The 16,190-nt window shown below is 28.7% G+C and overlaps 1 protein-coding gene across 1 annotated transcript; it reads right to left on the reverse strand.

Moving 5' to 3' along the window:
• Nucleotides 1–684: 684 nt before the first annotated feature.
• On the reverse strand, nucleotides 685–10,815 carry LOC125064031 (histidine-rich glycoprotein-like). Its single transcript, XM_047670804.1, has 10 exons — nucleotides 10,764–10,815; nucleotides 10,224–10,356; nucleotides 9,666–9,840; nucleotides 9,238–9,274; nucleotides 5,687–5,839; nucleotides 5,172–5,338; nucleotides 4,912–4,948; nucleotides 1,895–2,119; nucleotides 1,591–1,757; nucleotides 685–956 (listed from the first exon to the last, which is right to left on the reverse strand). The coding sequence occupies exons 1-10, from the start codon at nucleotides 10,773–10,775 to the stop codon at nucleotides 899–901; spliced, it is 1,164 nt and encodes a 387-aa protein (XP_047526760.1). The 5' UTR covers nucleotides 10,776–10,815; the 3' UTR covers nucleotides 685–898.
• Between the last annotated feature and the right edge of the window lie 5,375 nt (nucleotides 10,816–16,190).

Genomic DNA, 16,190 nt, shown 5'->3' on the forward strand with positions numbered 1-16,190 from the left:
TCAATAGCGTTACGTACATTACGAGGTATAAACAATTTTTCAAGTACTGGGAAGCCGAATTACTTGACTAAAAAATCAAATAACTTAGTTTTTAACTGGAACTGTCGACAAAATCGAATCGAACTGGAGTTTGAAACTAAAATTTTTAGTCAATAAAGTAGATAAGATTTTATGTATATTAATAATCTAAAAACAGTATTTAAATTAGATTATACATTCGTATACAAGTAATACTAAAGTTTAATAATATTGTAAGTATAATAAAATCCATCTAGAGTTCAAAATATATAGGATGAAATGTTAAAAATATTATGTATATAATAATCGTTTTTAATATGGTGTGTTATAAGCGATATTAATGCTTGCTTGCTATATATTTACTATATATTACTATGCCAATATCTCATTCAATTTGCCAAAAAAAAAAAAAATATTAATGGTTTTCTTTTTAAAATAGTTTAATGCATTACAAATTAAACAGACTAGAAAAATATAAAACAAACGTCGATTTGTATCGAAGAATTCAATTTACATTAGCATATTTCATTCATTATGTTTTTTATTAATTTTTAATATTATATTTTTTTGTTATTAATTTTATATGTTTGATCAATTATTTGTTTTTTGGGGGTTACTTTTTTTCTTAAGTCTTAATAATAAAACAAACAGAATTAAAAACGAAAGTGAATTTTATTTACAGAGTCCAATCATGTTCATTTTACCTACAATATCACTTTGTAACAACAGAAACAACAAGGAAGGACCAAACGCAGCAACAAAAGTAGTATTAAATTAGCAAGATTCAAGAAGAAATTATCAATAACAACATTTATACAATAAAATACAAAAAATATTGTTAAAAGATCACAGGACGCTTATCGTAAATAATGCTCAACGCTTAATGATGATGTTTCGGGACGAGATGGTGCGTATCGTATTTGACATCGGCGTGGAAGCTGAAATTAATGAAAAGTCTGTTTAAAAACCTCTTTTTGTTACCAACAAGTAATAATAATAAATTGTTTGAATCAATTTTTAATGATTTAAAGCTATGTTTTTTTTTCTTATTATAAATATTTGGACAATTAATACAACCCCTTGAATTAACATATTTTGCATTTTATAACAAATACAAATCGTGTATATATTAAATCACAGTGTCAAAGTTGCAATTATTTTCAACGATTGTTGCTCTATACTGTTGCTCAATTATAGGAAACTATAAAAATAATCAATTAAATATAATTACATTAACGGACTTAGACCGAACCTAGATTTCACAGCTTTCTACCTTTTAATTGTGTTCATAATAATCGTGGAGTCAATTCTTCTAGCAATACAATATTTGTGAATAAATCAAATTATATACAGTATCTTATACAGTATAGTAGCCTTTTATAAATAGATATTTGTTCTTGTAACAATGAATAAAACAAGACAAATTAAATGAAGAGATCACCTTGGGTTACCTATACTCCGATCCAGTGATTTTAACTAATTCATTGAATACCTTTATCAAAAAATTATTTTGATAACTGTAGAGTTGAGTTGTGTTGAGCACTACTAGTAAATCTGATTACAAACACTTACCCAGAGTGGTGATCACCATGGTAGTGAACTGCCCTTTCAGAACCATCGGGTTGGTGAAGAGCGTAGTAACCCTTTACATTATCACCGTCGCGGCTCTCGTGTTGAGACTTGATGTCGCCGGTATGGTGGTCTTCTACTTTGTATTCGAATTCGTATTTGGGATAGGCCTTAAAACATACCAATTAAATAATGAATTTGTTAATCAAATATATACTCAAAATCCTTTCTTCATCATATAGGTATTAAAATTATAATACGTATGGTGATATATGTTAGAATTTTTATTAAATATATAATCACTTACATAGTAATCGATATGGCCATGGCCGTGACCATGTTCATAGCCACCATGACCATGTACGATTTCAGGATGTCCGTCGTGACGGGAGATGTGCTGTGACGAATAAGCAGATCCATGACCGTGGCCATATTGAGCCACGGCAATCGTAACGAGGGCAGCGAAGCACAACACCTGCGAATTTAAAGTAACATTTATGAACATGTTCTTGCTTATTGATTTGGTATGGTTCTAAATCAAAACATTATGTCAATATATTTTTATAAAATTTGCCAATACAAGCTTATGAACTTATTCCTTCCTTATAGTTTATTAATACGTTCAGAGACAGGATCTAGTTTGCCCTTTAAATAACAAAACAACATAAACGATAATTGATATTGAAAACTATCAAAATGGACGTATAAAAAGCCTTAAGACCCTTTTTAAACTTGAAAACCCAAACAGTAAGATTTTTTAAAACCTACAAAATGACAATAATCCCATTACTTTAAAAAACTCACACAACTTGATAATACAATTCCAAAATAAGAATATGAAAATTAAAAGAATTAAAAAATATATATTTTACCTTAGCGAACATTTTTATGTATTTATGTATTGTTCACGTCTCTAACTCAAGAATTTAACTGATAATATTTTAACTAAAACTCATGTTTTATATATCAGCCACAAGGGTAACTAGCGGAGGTTTATTGATTTCACTAAAACTAATTGCTAGTTAAAAATATTGCATTATGTGTTTACGTATAGAGAATTTGCGAGCGTTTCGTAAAATGGTTATAGTGACTGTCCCCGCAATACAATTACCGTTATATTGAGCTTTAATAAGCAGTTAGTTAAATTAAAATTAAGAAATATTTTCTTAACGATATTGTAAGCGAATTCTTTACAGTTTTAGTAACACATTATCTAACATATTTATCTATAATTTTATGCAACAGTGGTTTAGTTATGTTTCGTGATTAACCCGATGGCCATTAACGATCTTATACAATTATATTATTAACGCTATTTAATGATTTAAGACTACAAACCGATGAACTTTAACGCTTTCTGAATTATTTTTAAAAAATTGTAATTACTTGTTGATTACTGAATATGTGTTGCAAAAATCAGGAACTCTACGTCATATGATTGAAATATAAATATATTTTTTATTAATATTTATACAAGATTAATTAATTTTATTGGTTAATGGTTCTCAATAGCATACCGGAAGTTGGAATTGTGTACTCACGTGGGTCGGACAGCACTTGAAACTGTTGGTCCTACGTTTGGAACTCTTTCGTGTCGTATCGGATTTTCCATCTCATTATTGTGTGAGTGCGGAAATAGATAATAAACCTGTGTTTACGCACATATTTGTGCGCAATAATATGTCCTGCGTAATTGGTTAGTCTCAATTTTAGAATGGCTATCATAGTTGTAAATGGCTAGGAGGAAATCTTACATTGATTTATTGAAATTTATGCGCAGTGTGTTTTATCTTATAAAATTAAAAATAAGGCTAAACATTATTTTTTGTTTAAAAAACGTGTATCTTTTTTACCGAGACTATTTATAGTAATAATTTATATACATACACACATACTTTTTGATAGAAGCCATTCGAATTCATTAAAATTGTTTTAGTGTTAACAATAAATGTACCTATATAATTTATATCATTACTAGTTTCGGCCCTCGGCTTCACACGATTATTAGGAGAGAGGTGGAGTGGCTAGGTTGCAGTTGGTAGGTACATTTTCCAGGAAAAGTAGCCTATGACCTACTCGAGACTACCTCTACCTCCAAATTTCATTCATATAAATAAGTATATTATGCAAAAATTGAACACAATAATTAAGATGATGCTATTCTCTCCTAAATCCACGTAACTAAAATTCGATATTGTAAATCGACTTCATTTAAATGTAATTAATTTATTGTAATAAGGACTGCGCAATTGTTAATCATATATATAGGTACATATATAGTAAGTCGTAATTTATCCTCAATGTTCCGATCTCCTAAGTTTATATTTAGCACTTAAGATGTCATGACAGTAATTAATTAATTATAGCAGATAATATAAATACCAAATAAACAACATTTCACGGCAAATTGACGCGATGTCATTGGTCGAGAGCTTGATTAATCTATGACATTCACTATGGATTTCCGAAAAAATGGCGTTTTGAACGTCGATGAAACTTTTATGTTTAAGTAAAATTAATGTGGAAATAAGTGGTTAAGTGTAATAGTGTTATATTATAAATAAAGTTATATTAATCATAGCACAATATAGCTGAGTTATTAGCAAATCGCATGAAATACGTAAATCTAAAGTTTGTTTATCTTTTTTTCTACTTCCATTGGAATAAGTTATACATTGGTTTTGACACGAAAATCGGAGCATGCCATGAATTCAGCAATTTCATGAAATTATACTAATATGTATTTGAGTTGAGCTGGATCAGAAAATCTAAATTGATTGTTCACGCGTAAATTAATGAACAATTTTTAAATTCGAATTTGTGACGCTGTCAAAAGAAGTCAAATATATAAGGATAGGTTATATGTTTATATTCAAAACGTCAAAAATAACGTCCATGAAACATTAAAAAAAGTGCTCATAATAATGGTACATAAGGCTCTTTAGTCTTAATAACTTTGCTAATATTCTTTTTTGAATTTAATTTATTTCAACTATAGTTTGAACTATTTTAATAGCACCTTTACATGGCCTTATGATTAGTCTTTATCTATTATATGAATTACAAACATATAATCCACTGTTGTTTATATTTAAGATTTTAAGATTGACATATATTATATGGAAATATTCAAAAATCTGAAGTATATTCATATGTTTTATTTACAAAAATAAAAACATTTTGTTAACAAATAACATAATAAACAGCTCGTAGATACTAATATGAATCTTAATATAAAAGAATCACATAATATTTATTAAGATCTTAGAGTTAATAATAAATCAAACAAATTAATATCAATTAATGGTGGTGTTTCTTAGGGACGATATGATGAACGGCGTATTTAACATCAGCATGGAATCTGTGAACAAAATAATTAATTTGTAATATTTTTTTAAAAAAAACATCTTACATAAGAATTGTGACTCAGTAAAAAAAAAAATTAAAAACATATATATTATGAATGTCGAAGGTTGTGTTGTTGTTGTTATGATATGGAAACACTTTTCAACCGGATGGTAAAATGAGGCAAAGCCAAATGATGAACCTTTTTTTTAAGTTGTCTTTTAAATTAGTATTCTTACCCAGTGTGATGGTCGCCATGATAGTGGACAGTCCTTACAGAGCCGTCTGGTTGGTGGAGTGAATAGTATCCCTTTACAACATCACCATCGCGGCTCTCGTGTTGAGACTTGATGTCGCCCGTGTGTTTGTCATTTACCTTATACTCGAAATGGTACTTTGGGTGAGCCTGGAACCAATGTTTACTTCGAAGTAGGCACATGCTTACAATCAAAAAATTACAAAAAATATTCAAATTTTCACAAGTATATATATACGATAGGGCAGCTATTAAAAATCAATCCGTTTATAATATTATGTACTTTGTGCTTATAATTTAACTTGACTTGCTTATAACTTAACTTCGTCCTTCAAACGGTAATTAAATTTCAAGCGATCAACTAATTGATGAGTCTTTGTTAGCCACCCAGATTGGTTTGCACAGAGCCTTAAGACTAGCTGGTTGTTATTAAAATATAAATTTCATTATTAATAAAATTGTTCATCAGTGATCAAAATTTTGACCATGATTACTAACATGATAATCAACATGTCCGTGTCCGTGACCATGTCCGTGTCCATGAACATGTACGATGTGAGGATGTCCGTCGTGACGAGAAATGTGCTGTGATGAGTAAGCTACGTGGGCATGCGCTACAGCAACAGTAGCGAAGGCAGCGAAACACAGAATCTGAAAGATAATATTACCCATATAATATATGTAAAGTCATACCTCCTGAGTAAAAACCTTCCTTCAGTTATAAGTTTTGATCTTATCTACTTTGCTCATTTACTGCTCTTTTGGTGAATATATAATATGGTAGAATTTCTATCTATGCAAGTTTTTCTGCGCCGAACTCAAATAAACACACTCATAAATATGATTTAAAAAAAAAAAACAAAAATAAAAACACCACACTTTGAGATTTAAAACCTTACTATTTGTTAAAATTAAGTTTTCTGTCATATATAGTTCTATGTTTAAGAGCAATATATAAAAAAATTACCTTGAAAAACATTTTGTTTGTATCTTATAAACACCTCTTGATAAAATTCTGTACCAAATGATACGTTGTAACAAAATTTCATGTCTTTTATATCTATAATAGCAAGGGTAATGAAAATAATTTCACTATACGCAACGTCCAATAAATATATTTCAGAACGCTGTACACAATATTTGCAATTGTTTCTTAATAGTGACACGTACGTTTAGCTAAATATCTATGCAGCATGAATGACCGTTATAAGAATGAAAGAGGGGTAAAAAAATCATTATGGTGTTTTATTGAGGATAAAACATATTTTTTTATGTATTGTTTCGTTTGTTTTTGAAATAACATTTTATATTTTGATAAATTATAATTATTACAGAACTTTTCGTTTTCAGCTTTATTTACATCAGTATTTTTGTTAAGAATATCCCAAAATCAGAACTGAGACGACCCAGTGGTAATAAGTAATAACGTATGCATCTTAACCGATTAAGGGATCAGCACCTGCTTCTATGTTCTTAGTGTGTATTTATAATTCATCTCGTGCTCGGCGGTAAATGAAAACAGCGTGAGAAAACTTGCTCCTGGTTAAGTATGCGTGAATATCTACTACACGTGTATCCACAATCCCGCATTGACCCGTGGTCTAATTAGATCCAAACCTTCTCCTCAGATTGAGCCTTAGTCCAGCAGGGAAACATTAACAGGCTGTAATTATTAATAAACTGTTTTATGTAGACATTAAAGGCATCTGTATTGCGTGTAGGTGCAATTCCAATTTACCCAATACTTTACCAAAATAATGTAAGTGAATTGTATAAGTAAGCTAAGGGCAAAATGCATTCAATAAAATTTAGTTTTTACGTAATAATTTATTTTTGTTTTTTAATTTATTTAATTAATATTTTATTGTTGTTTATAATTCGTGTACGTAATCAACATGTTATAATACTGTAGATTTTAATTTTACTCGGTATGATTTAAAAATAAATAACGTAACATAATAAACTTTCAGCATTTTCGGTAAATAATAAAGCAATAAAATTTTGCCAAAAATTAATATGTATCGTATTCTAAAAAAATGCTTAAGTTAAGATGGACTATAAGGCCTATGTATTATAATTTTTATATCTTGCATATAACAAGTAGGTTATATTGTTTTGAATATAGTAAGCTATATGTGACTGAACAAATTATATTAGATTAAAATTTTACTATAACACTATGTTGCACAGAGCAATGTTGTAAATTAGTAAGCACTGAAATAATTTTTCTATGTTACTTTAAACAAAGGACTATCATATAGTTAATTGTCAAAAAATATTTACTACATTTCCTTAAAACAGATTTGAATGGTTGGAAAACAAAAAACGAAACAGTTTTATTACTTCTAAGAAGTTTTATACAAACTCTTTTCAGGCTTAAGGTATTAATTATTCAGTCTAGACATGAGAAATAAATTTTATGCTTAGTTTTGTTATAAGACTTTAATGGTATGGTTAGTCTGTTTATATTTCGTAATAGATTATTATATGCATCTTAAGAAAGAGTAAGTTGGTAAAAGTAAGTAAAATCATATCTTCTATTATACGATACGAGACATAAATTCGAAACGCATTCCCATTTATTTAATAAAAATAAAAATGAAGAAATATATTATACTAATTGTCGCCTGCGCCTTCACACGCACTTAAGGGGTTAGTCGTCAGGTATTAGATATAAAAAGCCTTGGTCCTTTTCCTAGGAGTTCAAGCTGCACATCAAATATCGTCAAATGCAGTTCAGTTGTTTGGCTGTGCAAGAGTAACTCACAGACAGAGTTACGTTCGCATTTATAATATCAGTATAGATTTTGGATAAAATGAAACAAAAGATTATTAGTTAAATATAGGAAGATATAGGTTTTAGAAAAAAAAGTAATAATTTCATAATACCAGATATTATAACAATCAATAAATTTCTGATATAAAAAGTGTTATCTCTTCACCGGAACTATTCTTAACATCGGTTTACATTTTTTAGTAAACCAAACTCCTTTACACGAAAATATTTTTTTAATATTTAAATACAGATAGGACAATAAGCTTAAACAATATACTTTTGATTTAAACGAACAAATGTATTGTCATGTGGTCTGTTTAAGTTCATTGTTCGAAATTTAAAATATTTTTGATATTATTAATTTATTGTCAAATACGGAATTTAGATCGCAATCCTCAATTTTATATATACAAAGGATGGTTATTATATTAACTTTTCAAATAAAGCAATCTAAAATATGTTTGTATATTTTGATTCTGTGTATATCACCAATTACCTTTTGTATATAACCGTATTTTGTTTTTACTCTATTCTATCTGTAAATACGATAGTCACGTCACAGTAGGTTAAAATATCTTTAAAATATAAGTGCATGCGCCCGTGACCATGACCGTATCTAAGTTGCATAGCCAGCCTAGTTTCTTTAATTCTTTTATTTTGTTACTTTTCTTGTTTTTGTGCCAAGTGTATTTATATTGAATGGCTATTATCTTTATAAACACAGCTTTTGTGTATCTGATAAATTGACTGACAGAGGTCAAATTTACAGCTTATTTTACATCGAGACGATAATGGTATTATAGAATGTATAAGAGGCGCTGTCGTCCAATTATTAAAATAATATTTATTTATGGACTAAAATATTCACAATGTGAATAAATTTATTATTATATAATAAACTTAAATTTGATTTATTGACGAAATAAGATCTACAAAATCCGAGACTGACTTTAATCGACTATATATCTTTAGAAATTAAAAGTCAACTGTAATTCCGTTGCATTTATTTGTAATTGAAATGTTCAGTTAACATAACCTTTTATTAAATTTTGATATAAATACTTTTTTTTTTACTTCAGAATTCAAAAAATACTATCAATTATATCGCAAAGGTGATGAATGAAAAGGTATGAATAGGATGATGTTCTTTTATTCGTATAAAATATATAAAATATTAATCAACAATACGCCCAAGACGATAACATAACAAGACAACAAGTTTTCATATTTGGTTAACAAATATTCAGTCATGGTGATAATGTTTAGGGGGAGCGATGTGATGCACACCGTATTTCACGTCAGCGTGGAAACTGTAAAAAAAATATATAAATTAGTATTAACTTACTTACTTATATACATATTATGTAAAGGCATACCTTTTAAGATATAAATAAATAGACCGAAACCCAAACCAAGTTTATTTTTAAAAAAATAATAATATCGCTTGTGTCAATAAGTTTAGTATTACTTGATCAATATCGTTTACTTTTTTACTTGTTAATTAATAAATTCTCATTATGAATTATATTATAAATAATAAATGTATGTAAATAAATGTCAAACTAAAATGCTTTGATTGAAAATTTAACGGAATTTTTAACAATGTATATTACTGAGCACGCGAAGGTACATATCATAGTATTTCGGTATAATTTGTGAGTACGCTTAAACTTAAAATTGCTAAGAGTAGATAATATTTACCCGGTATGCTTGTCGCCATGGTAATGGACCTCCCTTTCAGAGCCATCGGGCTGGTGTAAGGCGTAGTAGCCCTTAACGACATCACCGTCGCGGCTCTCATGCTGGGACTTGATGTCGCCGGTGTGGTGGTCCTCAACTTTGTATGCAAAGTCGTATTTGGGGTATGCCTGAAAATGATATTAAAAAAATTATACTTTTATTTAAGCAATGCTTAAAATTAAAACATACTTCTTTAACTCTTGAATCGACGCTTTAGACGATCAATTTACATTTAAAGTTAACGGTTCATCGGTTCAGAAGAAGAACCGGTAAAGAAATAAGTAGTAGCTCTTTCGATACTTAAATCCCATAGATTATTTACTATATTAGTAAATTATAGTAAGTAATTTATGTTTAATCATTTAATGTATTATTTTTTTAATTATAAAAAGAAATTAGTGATTTATTGGGATTCATTGTCTTAATCATGTATTACTCCATGTGAAATTCTTACATAGTAGTCAATGGCGTGGCCGTGTCCATATCCATGTCCATGTCCATGACCATCGTGTCCATGACCCTCGTGTCCATGTCCAACATGAACTATTTCAGGTTTACCATCATGGCGAGAGATGTGCTGAGATGAGTAAGCGGGGGCGTGGCCGTGCTCATGTGCCACTACAGCGGCGATAAGAGCGGCCAAACAAAACACCTGAAACCGAAAGAGCCAATATTTAGTTTTTGTATTATGTTATTAAATAATATTTATGTATGTAAATAAAGATTTTATATAAATTAAACAAACGATAGATCATTATAAAAATGGTAATATTGTACTATTTTTTAAGTTAAGCAAAGATTTATGATTAAAATCAACTGTTGGAAAACTAGGTTAATTTAAAAAAAAAAACTTTTATTTGATTAGTGCTCCAAAAACTGTCTGTAAAAATCACTATATAATAAATTTATATTTTCTAGACTAAATAAAAATATTAAGTATTTTTAAATATAATTAATTTTTTTGAAAACTTTTTTTTTAATAATCACTAATAATGATGAAGATGACACTTATTCTTATAACACTTTCACTTAATATACATATATTGAGGGTTTGTATACCTTGGAGTACATATTGACTTGATTATTTTCTGTTTAGGATGCTAAGTCAAACTGTGAACTGATACATTTCAGTTAAGAATGGCGTCTTTTATATCTATAACTACAGTATCTATCCAAGGTAATGTTGATTTCACTAATATTAGTAGCATAAAGCGTTAACTGCATACTTTAAGCAGCTCGCAATAATTTCGTAAAAAGTTTACTAAGAACACTCACTTACCATATTGTTGATAGTTTGTAAGCAAATTATTACATTATGCAAGTCATTGCGTAGGTTTAATTACATTGACAGCGCGTATAATACTATTATTGGAAATTTCACAATAAAAATCCATGTCTAACAAAGGTTTTTGTATTTTTATATAAGTTAAATTCAAATAAATATCTTGCATTTCAATTCGAAAAAGAAATTCAATACACGTAAGTAAACATATATTTTTGAACAAAAACTATTTATTTTTGTATTAGAAAAATAATATACCAAGCTCCTTAATTGTTAATAATCTAGAAAAATTAAAAATTATAAGTGGAAATTGTAAATTCTGTTGAAATAAGCAGTTTGAGCAGTTAGTCGTCGTACAATTAAACTAATTTGCAGAAGTTTAGTATTATATAATATAATCATAGTATTCTTTATTTTATAACTAAATGCCCCATATAGATTGCATAAGTAAGAATAATATATACAAGTTAAAGAAATATTTCATACATAAGTATATATAAATACGTAAGTATGATGAATTGTGTGAACTTGAGTAGGTCAGTATAGTTTATATTGGACCTGCTGCAATCTTGAAGTAAATTATTTTTTTATTCTACATAGCTGAATTCGAATAGGCACTCTATATATATGAAAAACGTTGGTGCGTCTATTAGTTATATTGTAACTTTTAAACAAAGTTCTAGTAAAATCGAAACCCTGTAAAATGTATCGGGAATGAAGCCGCGATGTACTGCCACTAATCGTGCACAACGTCATCCTTTTCATTGTATAAGTAAATCGTAATCAGCATAATTTTAGCATGTAATCACAAGTTAATAATAAAATCGGGCAATCGAATATAATTTTTTAGCTAATAAAAGGTAATAATATGAAATGAAGACTATTATGTTTTTTAACATCTTCACAGCGGATTCATAATATAATTGTATAAATACATGCATTTACGTGCACAGTATTTAGAAATCGCTGATAATAAAGTCCAATCAATTTAATATCGGAGTTTATTGTTTATTAAAACTCATCATCACTAATTACATTATATAATAGACTATAAAAACACTCGATGTATTTAAAAAATAACTGCCTGTTTTTGTTTAGGGATATAAATGTTTATTCATGATGAATCGAGTAAAAACTACTATTTTAAATTTGATATAATGATTTAAGTACGGTAGTTATAGACACTTTTGACAACGCCAAAATTGTTGTCAAATTCACGATGACACAGTTTTAAGTGAAATTAATACCTTATTCACCTTTACTTTGTCAATATTCTTGACACCATTGAGTTTACATGATCATAAGTTGAGATTTGTTTTTTTAAATGGCGTTTTATATATATTTCATTCAGCGTTCTGCCTTCGTCAGTACCTACATGTCTCGTTTGTTTGAACACGTGGATATTTACTGAAGGTCACGGACTTAAACGCCGGCAATCACCGCTGAGTTTTCATATGCCTAATTTGGGTATAATTTGTTTTATCCTCGCGGTAAAGAAAAACTCTACTTCATGTGTGCACCACGCACGCATCGCGGAATAAGCTTGCAACAGAAATAGAGAAGGATATTTCCAGAACTGTGAAATTGTCAGGTTGATAATTTGTTTTGCTTTAACATGATTAATATAAATATCAAATGTCATAGCGGTACAAATATAATCAAAATATTTCGGTAAGTGAGTAACGCTGGACCTTAAATGGATGCATGGGATACGTCGATCTTAAACAAATGAGGCTTAAAGTATGAGGAAGAGTTTGTATGATAAGAGAAGCGTCGTGTTGGAATTATATTAAAATCATTATATATAACGCGGTTACTTTACTTTTACTTTTTACGTTAATGATGTAACCACCAGATGGTTAGGTCCATAATAACATTGGCTCGTTCATTCATCCTCCTCATTAAAATATAAATAATTTCTTTCAGCTATGCTGCTATATTTATCGTGTATAACCAGGTATAGAATTTTAAATTAAATTAATAAGTCTGTCGGATATCTGCCTAGATCATTTTGAACCACTGTGCAAATAAATGTTTTAATTTATCCAATAAAAGAAATAAGTCTATTGATAATGCTAGTGTTATAGTTTGTATAATAGGAACAATCTTGTCCAATTGTTTTGATGTTTTATTTTGTTTTTCATAAGTTGTAGAGCAAGGTCAACCGTAACGGTTTGCATAATTCCAATAGTAACGAATTGTTGTAATCTTACGTTATTATTAAATCTTTGTAATAGCTAAAGTAAATATAAAAAATAATAATTATTTAAATGCAATTAAATACTGGAAATCAATATTAAACTATGTACACGCAAGTATGAGTAAGCATGTGTTTTAAGGTGTTTTTTATTGATAAATCGTTGAATTCCTCGAGTAATTTTAATAATAAGATTCATAAGCGTTTGATTGTACTTATATAATAAAAGTTTGTACTCTTATCTAATTTATTGTTAGGATAGAAAATAGTACAAACTGCATGAAACTTTGTTAGGACCACAAAGCTTTATTCAGTGCTTTATATTCTAAGAAAAATAATTTAGTTTATTCTTTTTTATACATGCATGGTATTTGTAAAATTACTAATCACAGTCCTTTCTTTTCATGATAACAAACTTTGTACTAGGAATATATAATTTGGAAGATATGTTCAAAAGAAACAATGAATATTGAATAAATCTAGCAAAACGAAAAGTCATGATATTTTGATAACAATATTTATAATTTTTAATCATTTTACCTATAATTTATAAAGTTGCCTTGTAATTATAATACATATTTAAAAAATGTATAGTATTTTTATTATAATTATAGATAGATAAAAAGGTTACATTTAACTGATATATTTAATTTATACAGTGAAAACAAACATAAATTAGTTTATCTAAACAAAAACGGAATGCCCAAAATTGATCACAGGTCATTGCAAAAGAAATTTAGTTCACGGTTTCAATATTCATAGATACAGAACGTAGTCATGACTTTTTGTAAGGTCATTGAATGTTCTGCTAAGCCGATCCGTTATTGTTTGCTTTTTATTAGATCCACGTCACGAGTTCACACGGGTAACAAATTGCTTATTATATCTCATAGATACCGATTTTTCGCCAACTGAGCTATTCGCCGCAGTAGGTAACTGTGTTAATGCGTCATACGCTTGCGTATTATTATTTTTTGTGTATATTTAAATTCTTCGCAATATTTCTAAACGTACGTAAAATACCAAATGTTAAAAAGAAATATTTATAGAAATAAAACGTTCAAAATTAATACGCTTTGTATTTTGAAATCGTATAATACTTTGGGTCGATTTAGTTCAATTAAAATATTTTCATACTATTTTTAGTGTATGCGCCGAAAGCAGTTGGATCGACAATTTTCTATCTGACTTTGGCAGAATAAGCTAAATCTTAAATATAGTTATATTTCAATAACTATAAACAAAAATAATATGAAAGATGTATTATTATAATATTAATATAATTTATATCATACACCTAAATATAGAATTTTATTGAAAACTTCAGATTCTCTTTTTATCGATCCAACATTCCTGCCGGAATGATTCAGTTAATTATGAAATCGTTGTTGAAATCGATATGTTAAAAGTAAGAGTACACGCTTCAGATAATTTTTAAATACTTTTTATATTATACAACGTGAAGTACTAAAGAATTCAAACCAAAGGTGGGCAAACACCACCGAGTTTTAATATGATTTGGACGTTGGCGCTGTAAGCAATATTAACCCTTCGTTACATCGCCAATGCGCCACCAACTTTGGGAACTAAATTATAACTAAGTAATGTAATGTCCCTATGTAGTTACACTAGCTCACTCGCCCTTCAAACCGGAACACGGTAATTCTTAGCATTGCTGTTAGAAGGTAACCTATCTGATGAGTGGGTGGTACCTACTTAGACGATGGATAAAGCCCAACCACCAAAATAAGTCATTCAATATATACAAATATGGATTAAAAATAGTTACTGTATAAATCAGGACTGCGTGGAATGATGTCATGAATGCATTTCCCCGATAAATCGCAATTCCGGTTCGCTGAGAAAAAAACGAACCAATAGTGTCAAGCCCTCCTGTCAATAGTGGAGGCAATAAGGCGAGGTTTATTTATCTACGTTTTTTAATATTTAACTATGAATATAACTATCGAAATATCAATGTTTAATGTTAATCAGATCCGGAAATACAAACACACTTACATCTTTTTAAATTATTACGTCTAATATGCTATGCTACCATCTCTCTTATGTTAAAACATTACATTTAATATAAAAAAAGAATTTTTTTTTATATATACATAATATTTAAGTAAATCGTAATGGAGGTTTCTCAAGTTATGCTAATGTTCAGCTCATTTCGAAGTATTCGTTGCGTTTCTAAAACGTTATGTTAAGATGCAAAGAGAACTAGATCCACGTTAAATCTGAATACTAATATTGACTTTGTATTTTGTAGAAGTTTTAGAAACCTCAAATTGTCAAAGTGCTTTATTGGCTGTATGGTAATGAGGTTAAAAAATAAATTACTCTCAAAACACTCTTTTACTAAATTGCCTTAGTTCAGGGGTACTAGATATCTCATAAACCAAAATTATATTGTGTAGGATATTTTGACAATAATTATAATAATGATCAACTCGTTTAGATTTTATTTTAACAGAATTAGTTTTTTACTGTATATCTAAAGCATGTTACTCAAATAATTATACAAACACAAATGAACTACTTTTTAAAACTGACAAATAATATTTGAATAAATACGAAATAATATAAACTTGTAATAAAGTATTTTTTTACATATAAACATTATGTAATAAAAAAAAAATGGCAAATCTGTTTATATTTTAGACAGATATAAAAAGCAATTTTTGCTTGCCAAATTATTAATTACTGCTTGTAAATTATATAGTTTTATGTATTTGAAAGGTTGTGACAATAAATGATTGTTCAATAATTTCCGAATACAATTATTTTTCAGTACTTTGTTCTTAACTGGACAGACAACCTTCACATTGGTTACGTAAATTACGTCACAGAAATTGTGCGCGTGTTGTGGGTTACAAATTTGACGCCCCAAGCAGTAACAGATTGATTCAATTCTTTCTCGTAACGTCTCCGGTATATATTAAGGTTTAAGTCAATGTTAATTCATCAGTTTCACTGCGGAAGTCTCAGAAGAAAGATCAAC

The sequence above is a fragment of the Vanessa atalanta genome, chromosome 5 (assembly GCF_905147765.1).
Source record: "Vanessa atalanta chromosome 5, ilVanAtal1.2, whole genome shotgun sequence".
Taxonomy (NCBI): Eukaryota; Metazoa; Arthropoda; class Insecta; order Lepidoptera; family Nymphalidae; genus Vanessa; species Vanessa atalanta.